The 13,408-nt window shown below is 35.7% G+C and overlaps 1 protein-coding gene across 1 annotated transcript in view; it reads left to right on the plus strand.

Moving 5' to 3' along the window:
* Fatp1 (Fatty acid transport protein 1) overlaps positions 1–13,408 on the plus strand; it is a 271,807-nt gene that overhangs the window by 199,424 nt on the left and 58,975 nt on the right. Inside the window, exon 9 of the mRNA XM_090414827.1 lies at positions 6,817–6,954. Within this exon, the coding sequence (XP_090270953.1) occupies positions 6,817–6,954 (138 nt within the window). The remainder of the gene's footprint in view (positions 1–6,816; positions 6,955–13,408) is intronic.

A 13,408-nucleotide genomic window follows, 5' to 3' on the forward strand; every position in this document is an offset into this window, starting at 1 on the left:
TTATGTGTAACATCTTTAATGGAATTTGAAACAGCCAAATTCAAATTATATCCAATAATTTGTAAGATCTCGCAGGTTTTTAATTTTGCCGCTAGTCCATTTTTTCCACCCTCTCCCAACATGTTACATGTATGACCCTTTTTTAAAAAAAATTCAAACCATGTTAGTTTCCATTTCGTTCACATTCAATTCCTACATGTGTGTTTTTTTTTTCTTTCCCCCAGCTGATAAATATCTTTTCAAATATGAAATTTTTTCAAATAACTCATCATCTAATAATTCTTTCATCAAAATATTTTCTTGCAAAAAATTAATGTCTCCTGTATCTTTCTAGTCAGCTGCACTGTTTTGTTACAACCTATCTGAACTGATTTAGCTCATCATAATTTCTCCATAGTTGTAAATATGACACAGTGTAGAATTTAACAAATTGTTTAACAGACTATTCCTTTGTATACTGCTTTTGTTTAGTTTTATTCAGGGAAGAATTTAAGGTTGGTGGAACAAAATTCACAAGCTTTTTTTTTTCCTTATAAATCATTTAAGCATCAAATCATGGTGTAGTTAATAGAAGAGTTAACCAACAAAGCAAATGTAATAAAAACGTTAAGTAACACTGTTGGTAACATTGTTTTCCTTTTGAAATTACATTGCTATCATTTAGTGACAACAGCTTACAACAACATTTTCTGTACAGCAGTTGTGACTATTCTATCCTGCTGCTTAATATTTTCATAATGCACATCATCCTTTTCTTACGAATCTCTTGCTTAATAAGATTACACATCCATTTAACTCCTACCCTGTTTATTCTGTGAACTCTCAGGACATAATCATTTAAGTATTGTTTGAATGCTTCTCATGCATTGTTGATATTCTTCCCATCCATGAACTGATCCCATTCCACTGAACTCAATATACTCCTCAGTTTGTCAAAATTTCCTGCTTCGTAGTTCAGCATGTAACCTTTTCTGAATGGAACATTCATAAACTTAGTCACTTCCCAAGTGAGTACCGCATGATCACTGTCACCAACTGCCAACTGAAAGCAGAATAGTTAAGTCTTTAACTGAAATCCCCCCCCCCCCAACACTATAATCAAATCTAACACTCTTTGATCTTGAGTTCCTTCTGTCACATGCTGCTTGAGGACGTTGTTGTCCCGCAACAGTTCAATAAATGCATTTTCATTCTTCTCATGAAACTCTACTGCTACCCAATTACTATTTGGATAATTAAAGTCTCCATTATGATTACTCTTTTTATGCTCATCTTGTCTATTTGTTGATGCATTTCTTCATCACTACCAACCGATCTACCAGGTCTGTAACAACACCCCACTATGTAATTGATCTCGTTAGATTCCATCTCACCAGGTGGCTTCAAACTCACTGCCTCATGAAATACTGTTAGTAGTAGTACTGCAATCATAGATCTCAACTCTAACTGGATTCAAGTCATCCGATATCATTAGCAGCATGCCTCCTCCTCTCCTATCTTCTCTATCCTCCCTAAAAATAGTGTACCCTTTACATTTGATACCAGTTAATGTCCGATTGTGTTAGCCAGATCTCACTAATGCCTACAAGCTGAGGTCTGAACATATTGATTAAGGCAATAAACTCTACCCCTATTTTTTTCTGATGCTCTAACATTTGTGTGCATATTAATCTACCTACACGTTCTTTTGTATGCTCTGTCTGCAGTCTGCATGACACAGTTGGACAACTTGTAAATCTCTATTCTCTCTAGTGCCTTATACATGTAGACATCTTTGCACATGTTTGATGGGTCTGAACCAGATGAACGCAAAGTTGAAATTGTTTTCTCCTCATTAGCATTTCCACGACAAGCCCATTCCCATCATTAACACAGTTATATAATATTGTCGCTCTTACACTCATATTATCACCATTCTTCCCTTTATAATTTAGTTTTTCTAGACTCCTGATACCAAACGCATTCAAGTGTAGGCCATCCCGCTTATACAGATCTAATCTTACCTCAAACTCACTGCACATCCAAAAACTCGCATTCATTCCTTCTACACAGCTTACGCATCGAATCATTTTCTGTCATAGCCCTTCTTAATTCATTTTTATCACATTGAGGTAAAATACTGACGATTTTCACTTTCTCATTCTTCACTCTCTCCTCTTCCAGAAACCCTCTCATACTGAACTTATCACTAGTCAAGTCATTAGTACTTACTACAATTACGATTTTGTTTACTTTTGTTTTCTGTTTTTGAATTGCTTCCTTTATATTTTTAATTTTCACTCTAGGAAAACTCGAAGCTATAACCTCAAAGCTACATCATACCTTCTTTTGAATTTATTCACACTATCTGCTATTTACAACCTCCAAAGGCAAGCCTCAAGCTATATACCACATGAGAGAAAAATCTAGCTCTCACCTTTTCTTCACTGCATTCATTCACAACTTTCATGGATGCCTTCTCATCCTCTCTCCACCCTCCATAAAATGAAAAATTCTATAATACTTGTATGATCCTTTCAGAGGTTTTTTAGGTCTCCTTTTTCTTTATGCCAGAGTGTGCCCTCCAGAAATTTTCAATCTGTTCTCATAACATATTTTTCACAGTCCTGATATCATCTTTAACACTTTCATTTGCACTCTCTCCACTACATCTGTAACAACTTAGAAAAACCAGAAGATAAGATCTGTGCACAATAGTCCATATGACATCATATCAAATAATGTAATGTTTATTTCAAAACTGCAATTATCCTCTCAGTTGCATTTACAATCTTTGCTATATACAATCCTTTCTGAAAAAAACAAGAAGTTTGAAGCAAAAAAGAAGATTCTACAAATAAATGAGAGAAAGAACATAAGCAGATAATTTTTTATGATTATTTTTTGATCAGGGGCATACTTCATGAAATATCTTGCCACCTTCCTGATATTTATTTTCTATGTTCTTGCTAAAGTCTTCCCATGACTTTAGTTTATCTAGTTTTGCGCAGTGTTTAGCTTTGTCTCTGTATTTATTCTCTAAGAGCACAAATAAATCATCTCATGCTCTTAGAGAATAGCAAGATAAATGTAAGAAAGCTAAACACTGAAACACTGTGTAAAACTAGCTAAACTAAAGTCATGGGAAGACTTTGGCAAGAACATAGAAAATAAATATCAGGAAGGGGCAAGATATTCTGGAGACTGTTGAAAAGCTCAGAAATGGAGGACAGAGTGCTGTAAAAGGAATTAGATATGATAAAGGTGACATAAAAACTGGAGAAAAAGATATTCTTGATGTATGTAGTAATTACTTCGAAAAATTGCTAAATGAAACATTCAGTGACAGCACAGTGGTAAAAAAATAACTCACCATACATGCAATCAGGAATACATATCCATACTTGAAGTAGAAAAAACCATCAAAAGCCTGACATGTGGAAAGGCAGCTATAGTAGATGTTATTTGACCAGAAATGCTACAGTATAAAAGTCTTGCAGTGGCTGCACTACATAGTTCAGAAGGCCTGGACAGAGGTATGAATTCCAGATGATTGGAGTAGAGCTCTCATAGTACACATATATAAAAAGGGAAATAAAACTGAATGTGAGAATTACAGAGGTATTTTCCTACTGAGTGTTTCTGACAAGATTTATGCCAGTATACTTGAGAAACGGTTGAGAAGAATTGTGGAAGAAAAGCTTGGTGAAGAACAAGCTGGATTCAGGCTAAATAGAGGCTGTCAGGATCAGATCTTCACTTTATGACAAATAGCTGAGAAAGCATGGGAATATAACGAAGATCTGTATTTAATTTTTGTCGATTTGGAAAAGGCATATGACAAGGTGCCAAGAGAGAAGCTATTCAATACACTACAGTTATATAGTGTCAATGGGGTATTATATCAAGCAATACTTAGTCTTTATTTCAGTTGTAAGTCAGCAGTTAGAATTGAAGGAAGTACAAGAAGATGATATAATGTTAAACCTGGTGTGCCACAGTTATTCTAAATTGTACTACTTATGAGGAAAAAATGAATCTAATAGTCTCGGACAACAGTACCTATCAACTTGTTAACTTATGACCTTACCATTCGAATAAAAAAGAAAATGGAGAAGCTACTTAAATCATTCACCACATGGCTGGCCAGAAGATACCGTTAAAAAATTAATACTGCACTATGTTCATTCCCCAATAATTTACGGTCTACCAAAGATTCACAAACAAAACAAAACGCACCACTCCAGCCAATAGTCGAAGGTATAGACATCACCAATTATCACCTAGCCAACTAGCATCAACACTCAAGGAGTTGGTAGGTCAACCCCCCCTTCCCCCCACGCACTCTCCTATATTAAAAACACACAACACTTTGTAAACAAAATCGAAGACATCACACTGGAAAAAGATGATTTATTAGTCAGTTTTGATGTCTCTGCTCTCTTCACAAATGTCCCAATGAATGACACAATCCTTCTATTACGGGACAAATTCACTCCTGATATCACAGTGCTCTTTGTGCGCATGTACTACGTTCTGGCTATTTTGTGTGACAAAACACTTTCTACCTACAAAAAAGGAGGCACAGCTATGGGTTTCTCACCATTATTCTCTCCCCCCATTGTTGACTTTTACATGGAACATTTTGAGCAACGTGCTCTAGATTCTTCTCCTTTAAAACCCAAAGTCTGGCTCAGATACGTTGATGATGTTTTCGCTATCTAGCCCCATGACCACCAGACATTAGACACTTTCCTCAGCCACCTAAACAAACAACCCAAACACATACAATTCACAATTGAGATTGAAAAGTAGCACACACACTTCTGTTTCTAGATACACTTGTCACATGTCTTTCTTCACTGTTTGGTAGGAGTTTTTGTGTACATACTGGCCAATATATACACAAAAATTCCTACCACCACCCAACATAAAAACTAGGAATCATTAATACACTAAAAAAACAGGACTTTGATTTGCTCCAATGAACAAGTACTTAAAGTTGAATTAAAAGTTATTATCAGTACCTTCCTAAAAAAATGGTAAAAGCCAAAATACTATCGACAAAAGTCTGTACAAGACCTCACCTTAAAAATAAACAAAAGTACAACAAAACTGTAATAACCATTCCATACATTAAAGGGATATCAGACAAAATAAACAGAATACTACACAAATACAACCTTAAAGCCACCTTTAAACTACCTACAAAATTAAAGAACTGACTCAAATCATCCAAGGATCCCCCTCCCTCTGCTGACCCACCCTGGAGTATACCGTATTCATTGCACCTGTAATTTGCCCTATATAGGGGAAACAGGATACACAAGTTCTATCAAAAAAAAGGAACATAAACGACACATTAAATATAATAACTATGGTCAAGCTGGTCTTTCTAATCATACCCTGAACACTTTACATAGAATTGACTGGAAAAGCACCTGTTGTTTACATCGCACTAAAACATGGTATGAATGTAAATTTTAGGAGGCCTGTGAGATTCTTATCAGTCGCCCTAATCTTAACAATAATGATGGTCTAAAAATCCCAAGCATATGGAAAGCACATATTCTACCCACTTAACCTTTCTCCCTAAGAGTTAATTATAAATAGGACTATAGGTAATCCAGGATCCTAAATCTAATATAACAATTGTGATGTTAAATTAGGATCATTGTTACTGTAAAAAATTGTCTATATGAAAGAATATTTCTCTGATGTTGTCTTAAATAGAATATAGCTTTGATGTAGTTAATTTATTTTATTTCATTTATTGTAATTTTATTTTCACTAGAGGTCAGACCAGTAGAATAACCATTGATCAAATCATTCTCTCTTCAGCATACTATGTGAAATGTAATTTAGCTTCTCTGTTTATATATGTGTATACTCCAGATGATGACCTTAATATGAAGATCGAAACATCAGGAAATTAAAATAAAATTAAAATAAAATGTTATTACAAATGAATAACAAATATAATTCATTTGTAAAATGAATTATATTTGTTATCTTTAGCATGTGGCACATGACTTAAACATTTAATTCATTTCTTAAATGTTTAAACTTGTAGTCTCAACTTTGGATAGACCTGCATTCAAACTGTATAGGTTGCAAAGAACCTTTATAAGGAGGTGAGTTAGCAGCTCCCAACAAATATATAAACTAGCCAGAACACTCAGTTAACAGACATAATACACTGGCCTCAAAACCTTGGATCTTTGGTCTTGGTTTTGTTGAAGATGAATTGAGTGATTTAGTCTAATTAAATAGCAATAAATATTTCCCATATTAATGTGTTTGTTCTAGATGCCTAAATCATGGTTAGGTAGGTAAGGAACAATACTGTAACTTGTATTGTTTATCTGGTTGCAATCTTATTTATCTCTTTTACATACTTCATCTAAAATTTAAGTGATAGCCCTTATAAAACGTCTCATGTGTATGGGGGGGGGGGGACAAGTATTGAGAGTGCTACAGTTTAGACGCTACTACTTGGCTGAAGATATTACATTTTGAGAATGTCATTAACTCTCTAAAATCTGACAGCATCATTACAGCAGCAATAACATTATCATCAATTATTAAAAATGTCAGTAAACAGCCACTTCTAAATTGCAAGCAACCTCCTTCCTTCTGAGTACTTGGCTCATTTTTTTTTTTTTTTTTTTTTTTTTTTTTTTTTTTTTTTTTCCATGAGTTGTTTCTCATAAGATCTGACTTAGTTTGATACCAGTAGTATTTCATGAGTGAAAACAGTATAACGTCTTCATTAATCAAATATTTGTTTCAGTTCTTCTGGTAAACTCAATTTTTACCATATGTTATTTATTTCAGGTGAACCTGGTGAATTTATTGGAAAAATCATTCATAATGATCCTATTCGTTCTTTTGATGGTTATATAAATCGATCAGCAACTGGTAAAAAGATTGTCAGAGATGTTTTTCGAAAGGGTGACTTAGCGTTTCTTTCAGGTGCGTAAGATTATTCTATCTCTTCTTCCCCTTAACATGTTAAGCCTACTGTCTTGTTGATGCCAGCTTTGTTTCACATAAGACATAAGTACATAAAACGTTTTTTTTCTTTGACCATATATCCATATTCCTGTAAACCTGCACATGCTTTTAGGTATGCCAAAATACTAGATAGTATCTGAACTCAAAATTTTAAATCTTCATGATTATACTTAGTTCTAACAGGATGGTACATCCAGTATTCATGAACGTGCCATACTATATCAGTCAGTGAATAATTGATTAATATTTATTTTCCCTTAACCTGGATTAATATAGTTCAGCTTCATTTCCTGTATCTTTGCAGTGTCCAATGCAAAGTCTTCATTTATTAACGTATGATGATGTTTTGTGGAGAATAATCAAGGAAAACATTGCCAGAAATGTTACAACATGGATAATGAATTGAGAGAAGGAGAAGTTAATGTTTTGCTAACATTATGCCCCAATCAGATGTTAATTCATTCAGTTAGTAAGGTATGTGGGGAAGTTGTTTGTAAGAATAGAAAACTCAGAACTCCATGGTGGACAGAAGAAGTTAGAGCCAGTTGTGGAAAAGAGGATGGCATAATTAATTATTAATGCTAACTTGATTCATAGACATGAACTGACTATACACTTAAAATTGTATATTGTAAAGAAAAATAAAGCCTACATTCACAGGAAGATCTCCAGGACCTCCTATCTCCTATGCATCATCTTTCACAAAAGTTTGGAATCGACTCTTTCCCAGAGGGCACTTTATCCTCTTCCAAGCATTAAAAGACAACTTTATACTTAATGGTTACTTTCCATCCAGATTACAGTACATCTTAGATAATTACTGTTAATGTCTTATTAATAGCTCATCATCTGATAAGAGAATTTCCATTCCTTATGTAAAAGGCATTTCTGAACTCACCATAAAAGTTTTTTTTTTTTAAAAAAAATGACATACTGATAACTTTCAAGCCAGTAAACAGTATTTTGTTTCAACCATGAGTATATACTCCTTCCTGCAATCTATCCTATATTGGCCAGATGAGTTATACTGTAGACATCTGTTGATCATCACATATGAATTACATCAGTTTTCTCAAAGCTGAGATCTCTGGTTTTGCAAAACATGGAGTATCTACTAGCCACAGGATCCTATGGGACTACAAAAATTCTTTACAAAAGTTCCTTCAAATTCAAGAGATGCTTTGAAGCTCTTTGCAATCAGTCATTCTAATCTAAATCACAATGATGGGATAAATGTGTCAATTCTGGATAAATTTAAACTCTTGCTGTTAATCTAATGTTTGATAAACTAATGTGTGTGTGTGTTATTTTTTTTTTTAACTTAGGCCGATTTAGTTATTCTTTATTATGTGCACTTTTTATATTCATTTTACTAAAATAATCTGTTACTTGTATGCAGTTTTGATGCAGATGTTATAGTTTAATTGTTGAATTTATTTTATTCTTAATTTACTAAATTCTTCCTTTTAAACACTGTCTGCAAACTTTTATATACCTGTAATGAAGAACTGTGTGCTCCTTAGCCTGTTGGCTAAGTTTAATTTTTGCTGTATAAATGACTGTTTATTTTCTCTGTCCCATAGGATCCTAAGAATATCATTTGACTGGCTGTAGATCACTAGAACAGAGGCACTCTGTGATATTTGTCATTGTGTTCTCACTTCATATAACTGTCCATTCTTTTTGTGTGTGTATTCACTCTAATAATGTGATGAGATAATACTCATTATGAAATATAAGTTTCATATTAAATACTTTATTTATCATATTATATTATATGCCTTGTGGAAGGGCACACTACTCCACTACACAACTCACTGTCTCCTCTAATTACTCCTACTATTGCTACACACTACACCATCTGCTGCCCACCACAACAAATAGTATTTTGTATCTAAATTGCATGTGTCCTATTAACTGCTTTGCCTGTATGCAGGGGTGAAAAACCACAGTTTCTGGGAGGAAACAAATTGCTGTTTCTTTAAGTAATTTGTGTGTATAGTCAGATCATCAAGAAGGCATATTGTAAGTTCCTAGCAAGTAAGTTAACAGATGCCCTTACAGAGTACATAGAAAAATATAAGAGCTTTTGTTACTAAGGCTTGCCAGTAAGCAGAGATAATGAAATTGTATTGCCAGTATTAAATCACATACAGGATGATCAAAATTAATCGGGGGGAATCCCAAAATTCACCACCAGGGGGTGCTGTATGTATGATCTACCGAATGTAGATGTAGTAATTTTTCTGTGTGTAAGAAACAGAAAAGTGACACAAGCATAAATAACACATTTTCATTCACTTCTATTATGCATTTCCCAGATCTTAGTGGCCATCTTGCCTTTCTCAGTATGTCACAAACTGCATCCTTTGCACAGTGTGTTCGATGGCAGAACACAGCTGGTCAGGACCGATGTTCCACATGTGCTGCGTTATGTTGTCTTTCAGCACTGGAAAGTTATCAAGATGATCCTGATAAACCCTGTCTTTGAAAAATTCCCAGAGCCAGAATGTAACTTGGCAGTAACTCAGCAGGTCATGGGACCTGACTGGTAAATGTCCTCAAAGAAGAATGGTCCAATGATAAACAAAGCTGTAAACCTGCACCAGGCAGTAACTTTGGGTGAATGCAAAGGAATTTGTTCAATTTCGTGCAGATTTTGCGTAGCCCATACCTGGTAATTGTGGGTATTCACAGCTCTGTTCAGGTGAAAGTGAGCCTCATCTCTCCACAAAATCATCCATGACCATGCAACACCCAACTCTGCTCAAGCAAAAGCAAATGTTAGTCGGGTTTCAAAGTCCTGCAGGGGAAGCTCCTGTGTTAGGGTTATCTTAAATGGATAGAAATGCAGAATCTTCCTTAGAATTTTCCAGAAGTTGTGTAAGGTGCATCCATGCGTCTTGATACATCATATGCACTGCACGAACCAATGCTGTTATTCATGGTCTGCTCCACAACAGCAGTAGCAACTTCATTCACTTGTTGTGAACTGATTATTTTGTACCTCTTCCAGGTCTTATTCCCAACAATCCTGTTTCTTCAAAATGACGGATCATTCATCGCAGAGTACATGGAGATAGTGGACCTCATCGACATTTGTTCAGGTAATGAAATTTGCAGAGTGCAGCAACAGCATTACAGCTTCACAAGCAAAGCATATTGGAGCAAGGTTAATGCCACCACTGTGGATGGTATTAACAACCAGAATGAAGAGGAAAATCCTGTATCCATCTTTTTAAACCCTCCTTGCACCTGCTGAGTTGCATGATATGTAAATTCCATGCATCTGGGGTTTAAAACATCCTCTGGGGATGAATTCTGGAACTTTTTTCCTCTTCTCAGATATTGTTTCTGCATGACACACAATGTATTCCTGCAAAGTTTTGCAGCATTTGAATCCTGGATGGTACCTCACAATGCTTAAACAGGGATACTTTAATTTTAATTACCCTGTACTTTATATAAAAATGTCTTATTCAGAGACACCCAGCTAGTTTCATGAAAAAAACTGCTTCACATCATCAGGGGATATAACAAGTAAAATAAAAAAAAAATTAAGCTGCAAAACAGGTAATGATCACAATATAAATATTGTGCTGAAGCCAGTGGTGCACAACCATCAAGTGTCTATTTAGCACAAGGGCACCAGCACATGCTAGATGTTTTATGAGTGAGAACTAAGCTGTGTGTAAAAGTAGCTAAACAAAAGTCATGGAAAGACTCTTTTAAGAATGTGAAAGACAAATATCACAAAGTTGGCAAAATGTTTGAAGAGTATTGTGAAAAGAATCAAATGTAAATGAGATATAAAAACTGAGGATAAAGATATTCTGAATGTCTGAAATAATTAGAAAATACTCTGTGGAATGCAATTAGGAGAATAGTTGAGGCAGAATAGGCGATTAGATACCTGAAATATGGAAAAGCACTTGAAATAGATATTCAACTAGCAATGTTCAGATATGGAGATTCAGATATCGAATTCTGAATGTTTAATGTAAACCTCTCATAGTTCTCATCTGTACAAAAGGAAATAAAACAGTGTGAGAATTACATTGGAATTTCTTTTATTGAGTGTTCTTGGTTAGATTTATGCATACATATTTGACAGAAGGCTGAAAAAAATTGTGTAACGGAAACTTGAAGAACAAACTGGGCCAAATAATTGAGAAATTGAGGAAATATAACAAGGATCTGTACTTTAGTTTTATAGATCTGGAAAAAGCATGTGACAAGATGCCAAGAGTAAAGCATTTCCAAATAATTATGTGGTGTAAAGGGATTAATACAGAGCAATACATTGTCTATATTTAAATTGTAAGTTAGCAGTTAGAATTGAAGAAAGTACAGGAAGATGATTTGATGTAAAATCAAATCATCCCCTAGTCATGAATTTTGGAACTTTTTTTCCCTCTTCTCAGATATTGTTTCTGCATGACTCACAATGTAGCCATGCAAGGTTTTGCAGCATTTGGATCCTAGATGGCATCCCACAAGACCTTAAACAGGGATACTTTAATTTTGATCATCCTGTATTTTGTACAAAAAAATTGCTTATTTAGAGAGTTAACAAGTGTGTCAATAAAGCATAATCTATTTGTAATTTTAAGTTATCTAGTGGTTTTACTTTTTAAAGCAATATTGTTGCTTTTGCAATTTTTGTTCAATGATCCTGTCTTCATCTTCCATCTTTATTCGAAATGTATAGGCACTGTCCAACCATATGTGCGAGAACCTTAGCTGGCATAATGCCAAGAAGAGTTAATTCATGTTGAAGGAGAGAAAGGAATAAGGCGATGATAGAATTTGTCACTGACATGTGAAATTGCATGCTTTATACATAAATTTTTTCAACTGTTGTATATGCAAGATAGTTACCACTTCAAAAACTAGACTTTTCATAATCCTTTCTCTCCTTAGACGAGAGGATGGAAACAGTAGGAGAAACGGAATGAGAGAGAGATATGGAAGTGCTAGAAGAGGAGAGATGGAATGAGAGAGAGGTATGGGAATGCTAGAAGACGAGAGGATGGAAACAGTAGTAGGAGAGACTGAATGAGAGAGGGATATGGAAGTGCTAGAAGTGGAGAAAATCGAAACAGTAGGAGAGAGGGAATGAGAGAGATGTATGGGAGTGCTAGAAGAGGAGAGAATGGAAACAGTACAAGAGAGAGGTATGGGAATGAAAGAAGAGGAGAGAATGGAAACAATAGGAGCGAGGGAATGGTAAGAGGTATAATGTATGGCGACTCAATGATTCGTGGTGTTCAAGATAGGATGCGTGAGGAGTGTTTGCCAGGAGGAACAATAGAAAGGGTGGCTATGGCAATTAAGAGAGGTGAAAGGGTGGATGAGATGATTGTGATGGTAGGAACGAATGACTTGAGTGGTAATGTAAGTCGAGCAGCGAGAGATATGAGATTTTTGCTTGAGACTGTACGGAAGAAGACAGAGAGAGGAAAAATAGTGTGCGTGTTGCCTAGGTATGATAATGATGAGCTGAGCAGAAGAGCGGTGATATTGAATGGCATAATAGCGAGAATGTGTGACAAGAGAGGACTGGTATACGTGGATGCTTGGAGTGCGTTTGAGGAAAGAGAGGAATTGTATGCGAGAGACCGTTTACATTTGAATGAGGAAGGACGTAGGCATCTGGAGAGATTGCTGTTCTGAACGAGTCAGTGTGTCCCAGGGAGGATGATAGCAGGGGTGGCCTCTTGTGGGAATGGATACTTGGGAGAAGGGAGACAATGTCAGGTAACACTGAGCCCAGTGGAGTCTAGAAGGGATAATGCTGGGTATAGAAACAATGGCATTTATATGCTTTATACTAATGCCAGGAGTATCCGGAATAAGGGAGAGGAATTGGTGGTGCAGATAGCATCAGCCTGGCCAAAAATTATTGCGATCACTGAGACGTGGTTGACAGAAGTGGATATAACAACAGGAATAGAAGTCACTGGGTATAGCATTTTTCGTCAGGATAGGAGGGGAAAGCGTGGTGGTGGGGTACTGCTTATGATAAGTGATGACCTATGTCCTCTAAGAGTGGAGAATTTGGAAGGAAGTGAGACAAATGATTTTGAGAGCGTATGGTGTGAGGTAGAGGTAGGCAAGACAGGATATTTAGTGGGGTGTTGCTACAGACCCAGGAGCACAGAGGATGGGGACCAGGAGATGTTTAGACAGCTAAGTTTGGCAAGTGCAAGAAGAATGATTGTTATGGGAGATTTTAACTTCAGTAGTATAAATTGGAGAGAGGAAGATGCATGTAGCAATAGGGGAATGGAATTTCTAGAATTCTTGAGGGACAAATGTCTTAGGCAACATGTAACAGAGGGAACAAGAGGTTCAAAAGTTTTGGATTTGGTTATAGCATCAGAAGAGTTGATAATAACTGAGTTGACGT

Source organism: Typopeltis vanoorti, chromosome 26 (genome assembly GCF_054136105.1).
Source record: "Typopeltis vanoorti isolate ZY-2024b chromosome 26, IOZ_Tvanoo_1.0, whole genome shotgun sequence".
Lineage (NCBI taxonomy): Eukaryota > Metazoa > Arthropoda > Arachnida > Uropygi > Thelyphonidae > Typopeltis > Typopeltis vanoorti.